Genomic DNA, 15302 nt, shown 5'->3' on the forward strand with positions numbered 1-15302 from the left:
GTACATAACACAAACTTAACTTGAAAATGTGTACTATAATTAAGTGAGGATTTATTGTAAGCATGCTACATGGGTTAGATTTTGTTTAGCAAAGCAATCAACACCCTTTTCTTTGATTTTTGGTAGACTACTCCCTTTGGCCCGAAAGCCAACACCTATTACATTGAAAAGGATCAACTTTACAGAGAAATAAAGCTGCTAGCTTTAAGGAATGAAATCCTAACAATAAACTAAAATAAAACAATCTCTGGCATGTTACAGGAAATCTAGAAATGATGAAATGGAATGCTTCAAATCTGAATTAGATCCACAGCTGATTGCTGACCCAATGCCTTGAAATCTGATATATACTCCACAGTTGCTGATTCTTCTCCATAAAATCTGAGACATGAAGCTGTTCCCTGAAAATCTGTCAGATATCCTTTAAACAACGCAAATTTTTCCACCTATCTGTTGTCACACAACACCTTTTTCTTTTACCAGGAGGAGTATTCTCCCTTGAGGAAGAGTAACTCAAATTAAATCTCGAGCATTTTGCTTGTTTAAAGCATCGGGTGGTTTTGAAACATGAACTACAAAATGAGTGCCCAAAGGAGCAGATTCAAAATACATAGAGGTGACACTGGTTTGTGTGTCTAGCTTTCAACGGCTCCCCTCTGGCTCACATAGCTTTGCTTTTCACTTAATACATTCCAAAACATTTTTGGTTCATCCACAGACTTTATCAAATCCTTTGACAGTCTATTACCCACTACAACACTGTTTGTTCCTCTGAAGATTCATTTGCAGATTTCAAGAATCTGTTCACTTCCATTCCTGCCCTTCCAGAGATGTAGTGTATAGATACAAAAGGAAGTTACAAATTTACAACATACACTTTTTAAGCTTAAAATGAAGCCATAGAAAATGGATGCACCATTAGAATTATTATTCAAAATTTCTCATTTTGTGACCAAATCACTCTCTTTGTTTAATGCTTTAGAAAAGCAAATAACCGTATTCTATTACCGTGCCACAACTAAATGATATATAGAGAAAATCAATAAGAGCCATGCTAAATATGAGCTATAACTCATTCATATAGTTGAATTACCAATGTCAAGCCATTCATAGGAAAATATAAAAGAGATCAATGCTGGTCCATAAGGCAAAGTAGAAAAGAAAAGAAAAGAAAAGGTACCTTAGATCACTAATTCACTCACTGAATGCTAAAAGGGACTAAAACAAGTATATAAGCAATGGGTGAAACTGTACACAGAATTGAACATCTTCATTTAATCTCAATCTAGTTCTCACATTTAAGTTTCTAAAATATGTGAACATGTCTTTGATCAACCAGAGTTTGTTGATGGAGAGGCAAATCACTTCAACAATTTCATAAAGGTGACTTAGACACTATAACCTTGATATGAGATTCAATCAATATTTAACAAAATATATTTTCTATATTTCCCAATCATTTGTGTCATGAGATGATATAAAACTATGATGCTGTCAACATTGTAGTATGTTACTATGCCAAGAAATTTGAGGCTGGAGGCCTATAACCCTCCTCAATGTCCCACAAGGTTATTACAAACATTTTAAGAAAATGATTCAAGTCGCAAGCTTCAAAAATCATAAGAAAGAATATTATCACCTTGCAGAGCATCAAATTGGCCAGGGAGCATTAAGTGAGGATTTATTGTAAGCATGCTACATGGGTTAGATTTTGTTTAGCAAAGAAATCAACACCCTTTTCTTTGATTTTTGGTAGACTACTCCCTTTGGCCCGAAATCCAACCCCTATTACATTGAAAATGATCAACTTTACAGAGAAATAAAGCTACTAGCTTTAAGGAATGAAATCCTAACAATAAACTAAAAATAAAAAAATCTCTGGCATGTTAAAGGAAATCTGGAAATGATGAAATGGAATGCTTCAAATCTGAATTAGAACCACAGTTGATTGCTGACCCAATGCCTTGAAATCTGATATATACTCCACAGTTGCTGATTCTTCTCCATAAAATCTGAGACATATACAGTGCTTGTATACTCTGCATATACAGTGCAGAGTATACTCTGCATATACAGTGCTTGCATATATAGTGCTTGTATACATCAGTTCCTCATTTTCCGAAGAAGTTAGATAAAAATGTCATAGTGCACAATGAAGCAGTGTCAAGTTAGTGGTTCAAGTCATTAATTGACAAGAGGATGCATCATCTACAACACAAATGACAGGAGGAATGCATCAAAAGCATGGACAACACCATGATTTCTTATGTAAAGGAGACAAATGTGTTGGTTGGTATGGACATATTTTTTAAAAGTGTACTTTATAAAACTACAAACTTGTATTTATGTAAGCACTGACAGGATGCATAATGTATTGGTTGGTATGGATGTAAGGGTTTATTTTTTTACAAGGAGAAAAAAGAAACTGTAGCCTCTAGAAGTGATTCATTATGTCCATCTAAACAAAGATATGATATGCAGATCCATGATGTTAAGATAATAAATTCACACAAGCACCCAATTATCAAACATTGACACTTGAATATGCAATACCAAGCTTTCAAGTGGTATCAGACCTGGGCATGGGCAAGTTTGTAATCTTCTTCAAAAGTACCAAATCAGGCTTCATAGAATAGAAACTGTTTGCTTTTGATTATTAGAACTTATAGCCAAATTTTTCTTCCCTAAAATTGTTTTTTGTCATTTGTTTGTAGCATAAGTTATAAAGCCACTAATGCCCTAAACTCTGCATATACAGTGCTTGTATACTCTGCATATAAAGTGCTTGTATACATCAGTTCCTCATTTTCCGAAGAAGTTAGATAAAAATGTCATAGTGCACAATGAAGCAGTGTCAAGTTAGTGGTTCAAGTCATTAATTGACAAGAGGATGGATCATCTACAACACAAATGATAGGAGGAATGCATCAAAAGCATGGACAGCACCATGATTTCTTATGTAAAGGAGACAAATGTGTTGGTTGGTATGGACATATTTTTTATTTGTGTACTTTATAAAACTACAAAATTGTATTTATGTAAGCATTCAAGGTTATAGAGTAAGGACAGGATGCATAATGTATTGGTTGGTATGGATGTAAGGGTTTATTTGTTTACAAGGAGAAAAAAGAAACTGTAGCCTCTAGAAGTGATTCATTATGTCCATCTAAACAAAGATATGATATGCAGATCCATGAGGATAATAAATTCACACAAGCACCCAATTATCAAACATTGACACTTGAATATGCAATACCAAGCTTTCAAGTGGTATCAGACCTGGGCATGGGCAAGTTTGTAATCTTCTTCAAAAGTACCAAATCAGGCTTCATAGAATAGAAACTATTTGCTTTTGATTATTAGAACTTACAACCAAATTTTTCTTCCCTAAAATTGTTTTTTGTCATTTGTTTGTAGCATAAGTTATAAAGCCACTAATGCCCTAAACTCTGCATATACAGTGCTTGTATACTCTGCATATACAGTGCTTGCATATACAGTGCTTGTATACATCAGTTCCTCATTTTCCGAAGAAGTTAGATAAAAATGTCATAGTGCACAATGAAGCAGTGTCAAGTTAGTGGTTCAAGTCATTAATTGACAAGAGGATGGATCATCTACAGCACAAATGACAGGAGGAATGCATCAAAAGCATGGACAACACCATGATTTCTTATGCAAAGGAGACAAATGTGTTGGTTGGTATGGACATATTTTTTATTTGTGTACTTTATAAAACTACAAACTTGTATTTATGTAAGCATTGAAGGTTATAGAGTAAGGACATGATGCATAATGTATTGGTTGGTATGGATGTAAGGGTTTATTTGTTTACAAGGAGAAAAAAGAAACTGTAGCCTCTAGAAGTGATTCATTATGTCCATCTAAACAAAGATATGATATGCAGATCCATGATGTTAAGATAATAAATTCACACAAGCACCCAATTATCAAACATTGACACTTGAATATGCAATACCAAGCTTTCAAGTGGTATAAGACCTGGGCATGGGCAAGTTTGTAATCTTCTTCAAAAGTACCAAATCAGGCTTCATAGAATAGAAACTGTTTGCTTTTGATTATTAGAACTTATAGCCAAATTTTTCTTCCCTAAAATTGGTTTTTGTCATTTGTTTGTAGCATAAGTTATAAAGCCACTAATGCCCTAAACTCTGCATATACAGTGCTTGTATACTCTGCATATAAAGTGCTTGTATACATCAGTTCCTCATTTTCCGAAGAAGTTAGATAAAAATGTCATAGTGCACAATGAAGCAGTGTCAAGTTAGTGGTTCAAGTCATTAATTGACAAGAGGATGGATCATCTACAGCACAAATGACAAGAGGAATGCATCAGAAGCATGGACAGCACCATGATTTCTTATGTAAAGGAGACAAATGTGTTGGTTGGTATGGACATATTTTTTATTTGTGTACTTTATAAAACTACAAAATTGTATTTATGTAAGCATTGAAGGTTATAGAGTAAGGACAGGATGCATAATGTATTGGTTGGTATGGATGTAAGGGTTTATTTGTTTACAAGGAGAAAAAAGAAACAGTAGCCTCTAGAAGTGATTCATTATGTCCATCTAAACAAAGATATGATATGCAGATCCATGATGTTAAGATAATAAATTCACACAAGCACCCAATTATCAAACATTGACACTTGAATATGCAATACCAAGATTTCAAGTGGTATCAGACCTGGGCATGGGCAAGTTTGTAATCTTCTTCAAAAGTACCAAATCAGGCTTCATAGAATAGAAACTATTTGCTTTTGATTATTAGAACTTACAGCCAAATTTTTCTTCCCTAAAATTGTTTTTTGTCATTTGTTTGTAGCATAAGTTATAAAGCCACTAATGCCCTAAACTCTGCATATACAATGCTTGTATACAGTGCTTGTATACTCTGCATATACAGTGCTGGCATATACAGTGCTTGTATAAATCAGTTCCTCATTTTCCAAAGAAGTTAGATAAAAATGTCATAGTGCACAATGAAGCAGTGTCAAGTTAGTGGTTCAAGTCATTAATTGACAAGAGGATGGATCATCTACAACACAAATGACAGGAGGAATGCATCAAAAGCATGGACAACACCATGATTTCTTATGCAAAGGAGACAAATGTGTTGGTTGGTATGGACATATTTTTTATTTGTGTACTTTATAAAACTACAAACTTGTATTTATGTAAGCATTGAAGGTTATAGAGTAAGGACAGGATGCATAATGTATTGGTTGGTATGGATGTAAGGGTTTATTTGTTTACAAGGAGAAAAAAGAAACTGTAGCCTCTAGAAGTGATTCATTATGTCCATCTAAACAAAGATATGATATGCAGATCCATGATGTTAAGATAATAAATTCACACAAGCACCCAATTATCAAACATTGACACTTGAATATGCAATACCAAGCTTTCAAGTGGTATCAGACCTGGGCATGGGAAAGTTTGTAATCTTCTTCAAAAGTACCAAATCAGGCTTCATAGAATAGAAACTGTTTGCTTTTGATTATTAGAACTTATAGCCAAATTTTTCTTCCCTAAAATTGTTTTTTGTCATTTGTTTGTAGCATAAGTTATAAAGCCACTGATGCCCTAAACTCTGCATATACAGTGCTTGTATACTCTGCATATAAAGTGCTTGTATACATCAGTTCCTCATTTTCCGAAGAAGTTAGATAAAAATGTCATAGTGCACAATGAAGCAGTGTCAAGTTAGTGGTTCAAGTCATTAATTGACAAGAGGATGGATCATCTACAACACAAATGACAGGAGGAATGCATCAAAGGCATGGACAGCACCATGATTTCTTATGTAAAGGAGACAAATGTGTTGGTTGGTATGGACATATTTTTTATTTGTGTACTTTATAAAACTACAAAATTGTATTTATGTAAGCATTGAAGGTTATAGAGTAAGGACAGGATGCATAATGTATGGGTTGGTATGGATGTAAGGGTTTATTTGTTTACAAGGAGAAAAAAGAAACTGTAGCCTCTAGAAGTGATTCATTATGTCCATCTAAACAAAGATATGATATGCAGATCCATGATGTTAAGATAATAAATTCACACAAGCACCCAATTATCAAACATTGACACTTGAATATGCAATACCAAGATTTCAAGTGGTATCAGACCTGGGCATGGGCAAGTTTGTAATCTTCTTCAAAAGTACCAAATCAGGCTTCATAGAATAGAAACTATTTGCTTTTGATTATTAGAACTTACAGCCAAATTTTTCTTCCCTAAATTGGTTTTTGTCATTTGTTTGTAGCATAAGTTATAAAGCCACTAATGCCCTAAACTCTGCATATATAGTGCTTGTATACTCTGCATATACAGTGCTTGTATACATCAGTTCCTCATTTTCCGAAGAAGTTAGATAAAAATGTCATAGTGCACAATGAAGCAGTGTCAAGTTAGTGGTTCAAGTCATTAATTGACAAGAGGATGGATCATCTACAGCACAAATGACAGGAGGAATGCATCAAAAGCATGGACAACACCATGATTTCTTATGCAAAGGAGACAAATGTGTTGGTTGGTATGGACATATTTTTTATTTGTGTACTTTATAAAACTACAAACTTGTATTTATGTAAGCATTGAAGGTTATAGAGTAAGGACAGGATGCATAATGTATTGGTTGGTATGGATGTAAGGGTTTATTTGTTTACAAGGAGAAAAAAGAAACTGTAGCCTCTAGAAGTGATTCATTATGTCCATCTAAACAAAGATATGATATGCAGATCCATGATGTTAAGATAATAAATTCACACAAGCACCCAATTATCAAACATTGACACTTGAATATGCAATACCAAGCTTTCAAGTGGTATCAGACCTGGGCATGGGCAAGTTTGTAATCTTCTTCAAAAGTACCAAATCAGGCTTCAAAATTCCAAATAAGGGGTTTGATTTGTGTCTTGTTTGCTTCATGTTTTTAGAACTCATGGAAAAGTTTTGTGCAGTTGGTAACAAAGTTCATAAATAAATAAGAATGGACGTTTCAGGTTGACTTGGTTCAAAAGCAACAGGGTCAGAAAACTGCACATCAAGATGCTATGAACCCAAGAGCTTCTTTCTTAAATATGAACACCGTAAATAAAATTAGATTTGTTTTGATCATATAACATATCTAACATTTGAGAATATATTTGAAGAACAATTTAGATTGATGTTCAAAACACTAATTCATTCACAAATTGTGGTGTGTATACAACATTGTTACAACTTAGTCTGCAGTATTAGACCAATTACGTGAGAAAATACAGAAACATTGCAATAAAAAGAACCAACAATTCAATTTGTCAAACAATTACAGAGTCATGTGAATTAACTTGACATTCCATGTCAAAGTTCAAAATTTCATGAAACTTCAGGAGAGTAGTGGCATATAATTGAACTTTTACATTTGCATTGATGAGGGCTCAAACATTCCTCGATGCTCATCAGGGACCCATATTTTTAATATTGCACTGATGAAGGCTCAAACTTTCCTCAAATTTTGCAGGCACCCATGTTCTCAATGTACCTAGAGCCTTCTCAAACAACCCAACATTCCATGTCAAAACACAAAGTTTCATGAACTTTAAGAGAACAGATTATGTCCATGAACAGATTATGAAAAAGGTATTTTTATAACAACATAACAATGGGAAAACATATCCGTAAATTCCGGAGCCGCTGAAGATCACTCGGAGAGATTTCAAAATCATGGGAAGATCCCGCTCCATTTAATTCCATGTGTTTCAGGTTGGAAGTCATGTGCACATAATTAAATGAATGCAACTTATACACCATTATCAAATCATTGGAGCAAATGAGCACGCGTATATAAATATATGGAGCAGAGTTGCTTTATCAAAGATTTGTCATTCAAATATCTCAATTCTTTTACCTGAGATATACTAAATGGGAGACCGGCAACTTTTCCTTGGAAAAACATCAGCTTCTCAAATCTCTTCTCACATTTACCCTTCACATTTAAAACTCCAAACCGAAGAATTCTCAACGAATTAGACATTGAATCTAATTTTGTTGCTGGCATTTCCAATGGATCTCCATAACCATCAAACCAGAGGCCATCGATTCCTGAGATGTCCTGCAATTATAATTAAGTTAGTCATAATAATCGAGAAAGGGATTGTATGAAATAATTCACTGCATTTATTTTCCAATTTCTAATACCTTTTCTAAAAACTCTTGAAATTGACTCCTATTTGCATTGGTGAAATTAAATCTAGTCTCCTCTGCCCTTATGGTACCAATCTTCAAAATCACATCGTGCACATTTAAGCACATGAATCTGTCTTTAGAAACCAGTGCTCTCTTTTCTAGCATATCCAATTCAGACTCTCCCAGAACATCTGCCACAGAGTCCCAATTCATTCCCTTGAAAAATACGCAGATGTCAAGAAATGGACCTTTGCACCTTTCAGGAAGATGATCATAGGCGAAGACATAGCGCTCTATGTCCCCCAGTGCTTGACCCTTCAAATGTTCTTTGTCTTCCATCACTATCCGAAAGGTTTTCTGTTTGTCCCCTTCGGAGATTATAAAGCTTGCAACCACTGTCAAAAGTTTTGGGATTCCACCGCATATCTTTACTATCTTCTCCATTTGGCTAGAGTCTATTTGTGCCTCCTTCATTTCCCTCTCTAAAAGACTCGTCGCTTCAGATGTGGGAAGGCCATTCATAGGATACTGTTTGGTTTCCATTTTGCACCCTGTACACACAGTACGCACACCCATTTCCCGCGCAGTGATGAGCACCCTCACTTTTTTGGCCAAATGCATGTCCCTAGGCAAAAGCTGCTGCAGCTTATCACCGTCCAAAACATTGTCTACGTAGAGAAAGGCTACTTCTTTCTGTAACACGCTCCCAATTTGATGCTATCCACTTTCTAACGTTCTAACATCTAGCTTTGCCGCCTTTTCTTCAGCTATGCCCACCATCAAATCTCTTAATATACATTTTTGAAACTCTACAATATTTGGAGTTGATGTTATATCATCAAACAATCTGACCATCGAATATTTACAGCCTACAATATCAAGTCTAGCAAACACAGCATCCGCCAGAGTAGACTTTCCCACTCCACCAAAACCATACACAATAACTGCAACTGCATTTTTCTCACTTTCCCATTCCAGAAGATTAACAACTTCTTTTATGGGTTCTTCAATTCCCACTGTTTAACCATATAAAAACATATCAAAAACTATCCTAAAACCTTAAAAATAATATTCATATTTGTACAAAACCAATCAACACTCACAATGTCTCATAATTTACCTGCATATGTAGGATATTCTCGCTCCAGTGTTGTCGGTGGAGGCACCGACCTACAATCAATGGCATCGTAAAGACAGATATCGAATCGGGCCTTCATATGCTTGTACAATTTTTCTAACTCTGCTTGAAATTCAACCGGCTCTTTCTTGTCGACGAGTGCTGAGAAAAACCTGTGAGTAAAGTTCCTTAAACAAATTTAGATTTAGTCTTACCAGATTATTTGATAAGAGGGATGTAAGCAAAACATAAAAATGGGCATGAGAGCGTTCAGTACTCGCCTGGAAAATTTTGACGAATTAATTTGAACGCAGCACATGATAGAAGCTTTGACTATCATCTCCAGTGCTTCTTGAATTAAATCTTCCATTCCTTCCTTCAGTCGAGGCCGTTCTTTAAGCTGCTTCACATATTAGCAACAGGGTTATGATTATGAATACCAGCGCGCGGGTGACAATTCGAATTGGAACCGGATCGGAGTAGTCTGTCAGGGCCCATTCCCTGCGATCCGAATCCGATTTTTTGTCAGGCCGTGGCAGGAATGTCAGGGGAGGGTGGCGGAGAAGCGGAGAAAGAGGGTGGCGGAGGGCGGAGACATTCCCGGTGGCCGGACGATTTTCCGGCCGGTGCCGGAAAACGGGCCATTCTACCGGCTAGGTAGACTACTCCTTTATAAAATGAATGCTTAATACCATTTATAAAAGACACATGTCAGAAAAATCTGAAACAAACCAAATGAAACTGTAGCCGCTCCTGCAATTTTCCCGCCAATGTATTATATCATTATGTGTCTCATTACTCTCCATTGGCTTTCATTTCCCTCCCAGCATTTCACTTTGCACCACCGGTATTGGTTTTTGGCCTCGAATGCAATCCTTTTCCATCAAAGGAGTTCTGTGAATCAACGGTATGCCGCCCGCTACAGACAAATTCTACTCGCTACCAGATGCCATCCTCTGTTCCATCCTTTCAAAAATCCCGGTTAAAGAGGCCATCAAATCTTCCCTTCTCTCCAAGAGATAGAGATTTCTGTATACCCAAATACCTCAACTCATTCTCTCCCCCGATCTTCTTTTAGGCCCTCTGCATCCAGATCCCCTATCCATTGCAACGGTGGAGAATATAATCTCCAAAATTCTGCTCTTGCATTCCTCTGATCTGGAAGCCTTTTATCTATCCAACGACGTTTACCCGGCCGCGCGCGTATGCATTGATAGCCAATGGCGGTTTACTCGCGACAGTGTGTACAAATGGGTGCGGTGCGCAGCATGGAGAAATGTTCAGCACCTCACTCTCTGTGATTCCCCAGAGAGGGAAATCCCTCCTCCTGCCCTTTTCTCCTGCACTCGTCTCATTACACTCACACTCTACAACTACATTCTCTACCGTCTTCCACCCCATTTCTCTGGATTCAACCATCTCACCACTTGCAACTTCAACTATGTGGAATTGACAGACCACTCCTTAGCCAACTTTATTTCACATTGCCCTCTTCTTCGAAATCTCAGCTTACAAAACTGCGTTGGCCTGCAGCAGCCTCCCATATCGGCTTCCAACATTACAGATTTGAATGTGTATAAGGGTGTGGAGGCTTTAACAGTGAACTGCCCGAAGCTTAATAACCTGCATGTATACCTGATAAGGGATTTGAGGGTGAATGGGATACTGTTTCATGAGATTTCAGGTTCAATTTGGGAACTCAACATGCAGGGTGGAAGTAATTTGATTGGATTGAAAGTAGAATCGCTTTCTGACGAATACAATATCTCAGCGGAGAGATTTATTGACATTATAGGGAGCTTCACATTATTGAAGCTGCTGGTCGTTTTTGTTGGGCCTTTGCTTAAACGTGAGAAAGAGATGGATATTTCTCTTTTCAGTGTGTTCGACAGGCTTCCTCATCTTGAGGAACTATACATGGGCGAGAACTTTCTCTCGGTAAGAACATAATCTCTACATAACTTTGATGTGTTCAGTGCAATAAATGTTGGAACGGGCTTAAACTAAGAAAAATATAAATATTATAATTGCTTTAAAGTTGGTCTATATTTTTGTTAATTTTTCCGTTGGAACTCCTTGATTGAGTGATGGTATTGGGTCATGTTCTTTACGAACCTATTTAGCCAGTTAAATGGAGTTCATGGGGATTGGAAATGGCTTACTTCATCGTCGTAAAGCGACTTTATATTTTTAAAATATTTTCTTTGGAATTCCTTAATTGAAACACATTTTGATAAAAGAAAAATGTTTAATTATTATTTTTTGTATTGCATACAGAATTATCAGTTAATTAGAAAAGGGATCATTTCCAACCTTGGCTTAGTAATAGTTACAGGTATTCTATAATTCTACTGGTATCTCATTTGTAAATTAAACAATAAAAAAGTGGAGGAATCTAAATATATGAAATTAGAAAAAAAAATGATTATATTGTCCTATAGAAATTGAAATGCTCTTTACTCTTTAAACAGAAAAATCAGTTGATATTAAAATGCTCTTTAGTCCTTAAACAGAAAAATCAGTTATGTTTATTAGGTTGAAAAATCACTTATGTTTATTAGGTTGTAAAAAATGTATTTGAAATTAGTATGATGTTGATATAAAGAAATATGGTATATCTTAAGAGTATTTGTCATGTAAGAGATTTTATAGGTTTTCATTGGTTTTGCAAATGAGAGGAAATTTTGTTTTTAGATGAGTTTTGTAACATAAATGTGAAAATGTTTTTTTTTAAATAAATATTATTTTTATTTTTATTTTTATTTTTTGTCGGATAAATTAAGTGATAAGAAAGTTTGGATTTTCTATTTATAACTTTATTGAATTTCTTTTTATTGAATATTTTTTTTAACATAAATTTGAAAATGTTTTTTTTCTAATACTTATTTATTATTATTAATTTATGTTTTTTTTAATATTTATTTATTATTATTAATTTTTTTTGTTATGGTAAATGAAGTGAAAAGAAAGTTTCCATTTTTTTTTATGTATGATTTTATTGAATTTTGTTTGTAATATAAAATTGAAAATATTTTTTGTTTTAGTGTTATTATGACAAGTTATAATTTGTTAATTTAATGTTAAATTATTGGTTTTTAGAATTAATGATGAAAGATATTTATTTTAGTGTATTAATAAGTGATTTTTTTAAATGAATGGTTGTTATAAGAGCTTATATAAAATATTATAATGGATCATTATTGGTTTTTTTTCAAATTAAAAAAATAAATGTTCTTTACTTTATTGTTTTGTTTTTTTATTTTGATGTGCATTGCTTTTGTCCATTATTAAAGTGTAGTCTTATGGCTATAATTTGATAGTTTCAATTTTCACTGCATGTATTTAAGTAAAGCATACAAAATAGCTTCTCATTTAAAATGAAATATTGACTCCAAAGAATCTCATGAAATAGTGGATTTCAAATAAAACTTACTTCACTCTCTGTGATTCCTATATCAATAATTCAAGGCTAAAAGAAAGAGTAATACCCTTAATTTACTTTTGATACATTCACTACGCAAACACTAGTCTATAATAAAAACTCTTGATTTCTTTAGATTGTGACTATACAACAAAGATTCTTGATTCTTTGGATTATGACTGAGTAATTAGCAATGGTTGCCTCTTATTTGGAAGAAAGACTCACCATCCATACTAAAGGTGATCTCTTGTTGTAGGTATTGCAATAAACCCATATTTCTTATGCTTAGGACTATCGGATTTAGTAAAGGCTACAATGGTTGGGATTAAGGCTATTGGATTTAGTAAAGGCTAAAATGGTTCGGATGACTTCCCTCTCTACACAAATATTAGGTTTCTTTCATTGTTAATCTTATTTTTGTCTCCTTTATTACAACATGGTAAACTTCCTAAATTGGCCTTTAGTGCCTTAATGGACCAATTATTTGTGATTCTAGAATGTCAAATCCATATAGTTTGATAATGGCTCTTTTTTTACTTTTCTCAAGTGCTTGTTCAATTCTTTGAGTGGAAATGTTGGCATCTTATTTGCAATTGGAAAGCAAAGTCTCTTTGTTCCTCACCACAACTCCCCTTAGCATGAAGCAAATAACCATCAACATGAAACCCAATAATTGTATTGGCGGAACTCCATATTTTTCTATCTTGTGGCCTTTTGAATGCTCCTCGATTAATTAGAATGCTAAAGGCCCAAAAATTGCTTATGGCATGCAACTTTCTTCTTATCAAGCTTGTCAAATTGTTCCTTTAGCTTTCTTGAATGCCAACACTCATTAGAAGTTGTCATATTTCACTTTTATGTGTCAAGAACAATTTTTTTTCTAGAAATGACCTTTTGGCCCTTTTCTTTTGCTTATCACATGGAAACCTCACACTGCTTGTAGATTTATTGAGGCTTCTTCATTGCCTCATGGACCCTTTTGTCGATACCATGTGTTGTGTGGTTGTTGATGGTAGGTGCTCCCTTCAATCCTTGTGGGGTCCCCTTTCCTTTGTAGACACACTTTTGCTGAAGTTGTCTTGTCTAATGGGATAGTAACTCCATGGAGGCCTCAATATAATGAAGACCCCATTGTAATGTCATAGAGTTTCACGAGGGATCTCCCTAATGAAGATTTGGGGTAGCTTTGAGAAAACCTTGACTCTAGAGGACTGGAGTCTTTGAATTGCCCCTTTGGCTAGTCTAATTGAAAGCCTTTTAGTGGCCACCCTTTTAATATAGTGGAGCCTTGGTTGGGATTACCTTGGCAAAGTTTAGGTAACTCCACAAAATCCATGGCACTAAGGCGAGTCCTCGAGTGTAGTTGGGTCTCTTGATGGACCTTCCCTAATATAAAGTTGGGGTAAATTTATCAAACCCTTAGTACTAAGCTTTAGTCTCAACTATTGCTAGTCTACTTAAAGAGACCACCCACATTAGAGCTTATCCAATCATTATTTACCACTTTCATTGTTAACCATATCACTCTACCATGTCATCAAACATACACCAAGCACGAATTCAAGGGTTTTATAGCACATAAATTAAAAATTTAATCACTTGACCATTTTGGTCCTTTGAAGATCCAATTTGGATCAACTACTTACAAAGATCAATTGAAGCATAATGTTAATTATCTCTCCGTGCACCAAAAAGGTTTTTTTTACAATACGAATATATGTATCATGTTTGTAATGCTTATGTGGCACATGAAGCTTCTTGATAAATTTAGTGTATTTAATAATGCTTGCAAAGATGTAGGCTTATGGCCCGGTCAACAATGATAATAGTTCAAAATCTCGCAAGAAGATTTTGGATGAGTAGAGGTGAAAAAGACACACTATCCATACTCTGATTTGGTACTAGTCTCTTTTTTTATTCAAGTAAGATATGCTATTTTTGTGTGACTTGAAATAACTCTTTAAGATTGTAAATTTCTTCTCTCCATTTTCTCTTCTACCTTATTTGAATTTCATGATGACATTTAGGACAACTCTTGAATATGCTTTTATATTTTGTTAGAAAGGATGAGTCATGATGAGATTTAGGACAACTCTTGAATATGCTTTTATATTTTGTTAGAAAGGATGAGTCATGAGCATTGGCCTTATTGGACTACTATGATTATGAGTTGATTGTTAAAGGGAAGTATATTGATTGAACTATTTGCCTTCAAAATGAAAACCATCTCAATATTTCAGTTTGACATATACTATGGAGTTATGATGATATTATTGATGTGTAAAAAACATGTTGTATAACTGTAAAGTAGAGAGGGATAGTTTTTTTGTGAAGGTTTGACTTTCATCATTTTAGAAAAATAGTACATAAAAATTATGGTTTATGGTTTAGGTTTTGTGTCAGTAGGGAAATAGAAAAACCAGACTAGTAACAGAAGTTCAAGATATCAGTAAGACGAGCGCGCGTGCGGAGCAACGGAGATCACAGTGAGCACCTATGTGCTGCTCCATCGCCATGGCCCCAGGAGGGGGCCCGAGGTCGATTCTTCCCTGTCTTTCGAGCTGACAAC

General features: G+C 35.0%; 1 protein-coding gene across 1 annotated transcript; it reads right to left on the reverse strand.

Moving 5' to 3' along the window:
- Positions 1–7820: 7820 nt before the first annotated feature.
- On the reverse strand, positions 7821–9682 carry LOC149144847 (uncharacterized). Its single transcript, XM_089452284.1, has 4 exons — positions 9594–9682; positions 9316–9485; positions 8208–9211; positions 7821–8121 (listed from the first exon to the last, which is right to left on the reverse strand). Exons 1-3 carry the CDS (start codon positions 9680–9682, stop codon positions 8913–8915), a joined length of 558 nt encoding a protein of 185 aa, XP_089308410.1. The 3' UTR covers positions 7821–8121; positions 8208–8912.
- Between the last annotated feature and the right edge of the window lie 5620 nt (positions 9683–15302).

The sequence above is a fragment of the Pinus tabuliformis genome, chromosome X (assembly GCF_031772625.1).
Source record: "Pinus tabuliformis cultivar Carrire ecotype Pingquan chromosome X, CPIR1, whole genome shotgun sequence".
NCBI classification, from domain to species: domain Eukaryota; kingdom Viridiplantae; phylum Streptophyta; class Pinopsida; order Pinales; family Pinaceae; genus Pinus; species Pinus tabuliformis.